Source organism: Eurypyga helias, unplaced genomic scaffold, assembly GCF_000690775.1.
Source record: "Eurypyga helias isolate BGI_N326 unplaced genomic scaffold, ASM69077v1 scaffold25701, whole genome shotgun sequence".
Taxonomy (NCBI): Eukaryota; Metazoa; Chordata; class Aves; order Eurypygiformes; family Eurypygidae; genus Eurypyga; species Eurypyga helias.
The window spans coordinates 1-6,381 of record NW_010230525.1 but is presented as its reverse complement, the minus strand read 5'-3'; the positions used below and the strand labels follow the sequence as shown (position 1 = coordinate 6,381).

At 55.4% G+C, this 6,381-nt stretch overlaps 1 protein-coding gene across 1 annotated transcript; it reads right to left on the bottom strand.

Moving 5' to 3' along the window:
* Nucleotides 1-3,279: 3,279 nt before the first annotated feature.
* DNAL4 (dynein, axonemal, light chain 4) lies at nt 3,280-5,293 on the bottom strand. The gene is made up of 3 exons (XM_010160789.1): nt 5,222-5,293; nt 4,337-4,420; nt 3,280-3,512 (listed from the first exon to the last, which is right to left on the bottom strand). Exons 1-3 carry the CDS (start codon nt 5,291-5,293, stop codon nt 3,348-3,350), a joined length of 321 nt encoding a protein of 106 aa, XP_010159091.1. The 3' UTR covers nt 3,280-3,347.
* Nucleotides 5,294-6,381: the final 1,088 nt, after the last annotated feature.

The window sequence follows — 6,381 nt, the reverse complement described above, 5'->3', positions numbered from 1 at the left end:
GTGAAGAGGTGGATAGCTTGCAGGCCGGCCCCTCCCTCCTGGCAGCACAGTGACGTACCTCGTCGCCATGACATCACCGCAGAGAAGCGGTTGAGTTCGCACCTCTTTCTTCCCATCTCCCCCTCCCCGGCTCTTCCTGCGCCTTCCCCCTTCCCAGCAGGTTGGAGTCACCCGCGGTGGGGAGGAGGAGCCGTACACCCGAGGACATTTCCACCGCTGGCACGGCGTCAGGACTGCGGGCAGGCGATAGCGCTGCTGCCCATCTCCCCTCAGCGGGGAGGGATGAAGTCACCGCCCTCCGAGCTGCCAGCGCGGCTTGCCGGGACGGGCGGGTAGGAAGGGTGGCTTCGGCCGGCAGCGACGCATCCCCCTGCGTCTTTCATCTCCTTTGCCACGTCTGACTCAGCCCGACGCTTTGATGGGTAATGGCAGCCCAAAGGAAAAGAGAGGGAGATGGGAACAAGCTGGGAACGGGAACAAGCCACTTGTTGCAAACGTCCCCGGCTTTCCACTGAGAACTGGCACGGTAAAAACCTTCATCAGGAGACCGCAGTTCTACGGTGAAAAGGAGCCAGGCCCTGGAAACCAAAGCATGAGCCGCAGGGGGGTCTCTTGCCGTAAAACGCTGGGCAAGGGACCGTCTCCGATCCCTGAAAATGACATGCGTGCCCGAAAATGTGCCAGCCCCATGGCGAAAGGAGGGTGGAAGCCTTTCTCCTCACACGCAGGGGACGGCGCAGCATGGCTCGGCGGGCAGGAAAACGGGTCTGTCTCGTTGCCCGCTCCCCTGACACGCACAGGTGAATTTTGGGAAGCAGACGCCGGCGCTTTCGCGGGCAGGCACGCAAACCGGCTTCTGCGCGGTGACTTCTCGTGGGAAAGCTGTCACCCTCGGATCAAAAATAGCCCGCCGCTCTCCTGTGAGCCACCTGGCGCTTACTCTGGGGGAGTTCCGGTGCGGGAAGTGGACCCGCTGCCAATTCACACCTAGCTCAGCTCCGCCCGTCGCAGGCTCGTGCCTGGGGAAGGCTGGGGAGCGGTCAGCGTTCCCCTGTCGCCGCGGCGGGTCATCGAGACATCGGCTTCGCTCAGCTGGCGGCCCAAGAGATAACAGGCCGGCAGCGAGGCCAAAAGGTCGTGTGCTGAGGTAAGCAGCTCTGCGCCCGTCGGCGGGTCGCCGCGACCCTGCCGAGGTGCCCGTGACCAGCACGTCTGTGCGTGTGCACACCGCAGTTAATTATTCATTAGCGTGGAAGAGGCGTGATTGAAGAGGTTACGGTATGGCTGAAGGCATCGCCGCGCTCCAGCGTGGGACATTCCAAAGACACCTTTTCCTCTGGACCTAAGGGGGTAGCAGAGGTAGATTTCCTCTGGAGCTAAGGGTAAACATAGAGGAGATAGAGAGCTGTGGAAGAGGAAAATCAGCTTTTCCACCCGCAGAAAGCAGCGGTCAGCAGTGCTGTCTTCACCTGAAGGCAGCTGGAGTGAGACAGTAACCACACCAAGAGACAGCTCCAGGGACCCGGACTCTGCTACACTGCGGCCCTCCGCACAGGGCGGGTATGGTGGGACCAACCACCTTACCATACCAGTTACGAGTCCTCCCTGCCTGCCAATTCCCTTCCACCCGATCAGGAAGGAATTATGTAGGAAGACGTCAGGCCCAGCCCGCACGGACGGCCCAAATCTGACATCATTTCTCGCCGTCTTCATATTACTCTACCTCCTGGCTTACAGAAGCGCTGCTGACACGATGAAAGGGAGGAAGGACATCTCCAGCATCCCACTGAGGTTCAGAGAGGAACAAAAGGGATCGTAAGACCCTCCACCAGTTTGACCCACTGCAGGCACAAACACAGAAAGGCCCTTCGGAACCGAATTACGGCCTAGAGCGCAGCCTCCCAGAGATGCCAGTGGTCCTGCAGCAACCTCCTGAGGAGAAAGCCCAAAAATCAAGGAAGCCACAGACACGAGACCCTGAGGGTCAGAGCAGAGGCAGGCTGGCTGGGCAGAGGCAGGTACGCTCCCTCCCTGCTACTGCTTACAGCCACGTGGTCCGAGGGCTTTGGCCCGCAGCACTGAGGGCCTGGCAACCTTCCCCAGCATCGCGGCCCGTGCTGGTGAAGGGGACTGAACAGGGAGGATGAGCGCGCGCCTCTGGTACCTACGCGTCGCCCCGGAAACACGCAGGATGGAGACCCGTCACCGTCCTCTGCGTCAGCTACACCACTGCTTGCTTGCTTCCCTCCGTGTTCCCTGAATCACTTTTCCTCCTCATCCTCCCCTTTAGGATTTCCATTTTGGAACACGCGCACAGAGAAAAGGTCATTTTACTAAATTTTTATTGTAAAAACACAGTTTCTCAGATGTATATAAATAAGCCGTGTGCGTAACGTACAGCTACGCTCGTTCCACCCTCCAACACTGACAGCTCTATAAAAACGAGACGGGCTTGAAGAATGCCAGTCCAAAAGGACGTTAGGTTTCTGACAACCAAGTCCCATCTCACAGGGAGCCCCCCCACTCTGCCAGCCTCCAAACAAGATGCTGAAAGCACACAGCACTCCCAACACCCCCAAGCACTGACAGGGAGGCATTCGAGCCTTACGGACAGCTCTCACCCACTCCCCACGCGTCGTCAGCCGCCTGTTTTCGTGCTGTCTCTGCCTGTGGTGGGTGAGAAAGGAGGGGGCAGTTTGCATAGCAACCTCCTACACCCAGGCAAGCTCAGCTGTCGCACCCTCCCAAAAAAAAGCGGGGAAGAGCAAGCAGAGTCCTGCGTCCCTGTGGCTCACACCTCCGCAGGCAGCCCGGAGGGGGACCCTTGGCACTGCCGGCTCTGTACAGACGTCTTAGAAGGGGGGGGGAAGAAGGTATTTTTTGGCATCCAGAGGGAAGAGAGACAGGTGCTGGTCAGAGCTGTGCCACGTGGAGGTGGGGAAGGCAGAGAAGAGAGGACATGACGTGGAACAAATGTGAGGGGATAAAAAAAAACAACCCCAAAAGGCTAGACAGCACCTTTTCTCTTTCACTTCCCCCTCCCAGCGCTGCTGTACAGCTCTACAGTGTGTGGTGAGACTACCTACTCCCCACCCCCTTCCTGCTTCGGCTCAAACACAGGAAAGAGCCACAGACAAACGAGCAATCCCACGAGCAAAGACAAGCTTAGCAGCTTTATACACACATCCCCCAATTAATGTACCCCACGGAACCGTTACGTCGGTATGAAAAAGTAAAAGCTTGACGTTTAACTATTAAAAATAAAGCCCCACCTCCAGGTTGTACAAGGCCTGTCAAAAGAAGGAAGAAATCCCTGGTGTGCAGCGAGCCTGGGACCCGGCGAGGTGTCAGGAGCACTTCCAGACACACACGGCCAGGCTGCCACCAAAGAACATGTACAGCAGATTCTTCACCTCGTGAGTGATCTCGAAGCCAAAACCTTCCCCGATCACCACGTGCCAGGAGGACCCAAATTTCTTGTCCATCATCTCTTTGATCATCTTGGCAGCGCTCTGGAGAAGGTTAAGAAGGAGAGCGTGGGGTCAGACAGAGCAAGCAGAGAGTCTTTATGCCAACATCCCCCTAGCCCTCTTCTCCCTTTAGTAGGCCGCTCAAGACATGGGCAACAGGAATAGCAGCTGTACTGCAGGAACCCGGAGCGCCCCGGAACCATGCCCGAGGGCGAAACGGGTCTCCCTGTTTCCAGCACAGCCTCCGACACAGCAGCTCGGAGGAATTCAGAACCGCATCCAGCAAGCACTCCTCTCGTTCACACAGGCTGAAGCAAGAGCTCGGGTTTAGGCGCTGACGGCGCTACGCCGGGTGCAGCGAGCACGAGAGGAGATTCAGGTCACTAAGCTGTGGCTATTTTTACAGGAGTCCATTTTTGTTTCTCCAGCTAATTACACAAACACTGAAACTAGGCTGACTTTTAAAAGGCTTGCTTCTCCCAGATCACGCCCCGCTTGATCTAAAAAAGGGAAGAGGAAGGTTTTGCGGTAGCACGCGGTGCCTCAGGCAGGGCAGGGATGGAAGGAATCGCTGGCTTCGCAGCTTTACTTTGCTCCAACACAAATCGGCCCCGGCAACAAGCCGTCTGTGCCCGGGCCGTGGAGCAAGGGGTGTTCTCCTTTACCCCTGGCTCTCAAAGTTAAGGGCGACCTTTCCAAAGGCTGTAACCTCTGCGTCACCCCCCCACTTACATGGTCACAGCAATTTCAGAGAGCAATAGGATGTCAGGATCTGACTCCACTCTGCCCCACGCCCTTAGCCTGCTCCTGCTGATTCTTTGAGCCACAGTGACCGAAGGCTGGCCATCTGGGCATTCGGCTAGTACCTCGTTGTTGGTGGCGTATTTCTCACAGGCCGTGACACACAGCTCCATGGCCTCTACACGCATCTCCTCCGGCATGTCTGTGTGCTGGAAAGAGCAAACAAGCAAGAGGAGCTAAGCAGAAAGATAAAAGCTAGGCACACGACAACAGCAAGCAGCCCTTGCTTTGCCCAGGCTGTGGGCCTCGGCTGCTGGGCGTGGGCAAAAGGCAAGCTAGCCCACCTGCCTTTTCACGCTCACTTCAGGGCGAGAAGCATTGCCAGCCACACGGGCTCGCCTGTACACCGAGCATTTCCACTGTTCCAGAGAACTGTAAGTATGAAAACAGCTTGCTGTGTTACAAGCAATCCCTTCGCTCCTTTACCCCCACTGCAGAATTCCTCTCTACCTAACGTTAAGACTAGCACTAAGTCAGCACAGCTTAAAGCAGGAGATAAATACATTTGTTAGTTTTTCTGTTATAAGACAAAGGGAAAGCACGTTCATAAGGCTCCAAACACAGCCCTTAATTATTCCTATAAACATGACAAAGAAGTTTAAATTACACAGCCTTTTCTTCCTCTTCTGCTATCTGGCTGGCTTTAGCCCCAGCTCCTCTAGGGAGAAAAGCAAGCTGCATCCAGAACACAGGAGAGGGCTCCAAAGGCAGCACACGATGGATCTATTAGGTCATTCTGGCTTCCCCTAGCTGACAGGGGGAACAACAGTGCTAATGAATTTCCCTGGCAGAGGTCAAGGACTGGGAGAAAGCAGCGGTGACGGCTGGGATCACACGTTCTCACAGCAGCTACCAACCGGGAGAAATTCTAGTTTGGAAGGTTGGTAAGAATGAAGGCAGAATTGTGTCTCTGTAACCCTGGCAAACACGTAATCCATCCCTCCTCTTACCCTAATCAGCGGAAAGCTGTGAAGTCTTTTATAATCAGCCTCCTCCTTTTTCCCCTCCCCGGTGTCTGCCATGGTCCTTCCACAGTGACCCCGGGAAGGGCCGGAGGGGCTGCCCGGAGCTCAGCAAGGTGCTGCGGCGCAGAGAGCGGAGAGGCACACGGCTCTGTGAGCAGGGGCAGGGCAGCTTCAGCAGGGGAGGAAGCTTCTCGGCCCAGAGGACACTGCTTAAACAAAAACACGGGAAAGAGAAAGCTGGCTTTGAATTAAAATTGAGGGCCAATAAAATGATTACGAGACTATTATCCCATCTCAGTTACTTACCTACCAGTAGTGTCTTTACACGCCATGCACTTAGAGTTATCTTACAGACCATTAATGCAAACAAATTTAAAAGAACATATAATTTTCCATAAACGAGGCTTCAAGAGCACAGCACTTCCCAGAAGCACCAGTCGAGCTTGAGGGAAGAGCCGAGTCAGGCTGCTGCTTCCACCAAGGGAGGGGAGAACAATACATCAGCCACTACGTCTGTTGATTAATTCCAAAAGGATTTTCCTAGGACACTATTATCCACAAGGGTTTCAAACAGCGCATGACAAGCGAAGGGTAGAAGTATTTTAGGAACAGGATCAGCGTACACGTCTGGATGGAAACAATTAATGGGAACATCTTGCTCCGGTTTGCACATTTGCTCCTTGCATCCATGAGAGTTTGTCAGCTGGGGAGGACCATATGGGAAAATGCTGGACCGTGTCTCTGGGCCTAATTACCAGCCAGTCTCTACCTGGGCAGCGCAGAGGCACAGCACTGCCTGACTGGCTGATTCAGAACATTTCACCGTGGTCTTCCCTCGGGTCCTCTCATCCAGAACAAAGCACCTTCCTCTCCTACCCAGAGAAGGAAGCGGATCCAAAACAAACTTGGCATCAGGCAACACCACACAGACCAAGTGTTTATGCCAAGCACGTGGAGTTGCTGACTTCAAGCACCAACGGACAGACTATCGGCTCTCACACGAGGGAACTTGCAGCCTGTCGACCCCCCCACCATAAGCTCCCCAGGACAGAAGAGTCTCCTGGCTGGCACCAGCCTCCCACAGCAGGGTAAAACCAGGCAGCTTCTCCCCGGACCGGGGCCACAGACCAAGCCAGGCCCGCGGG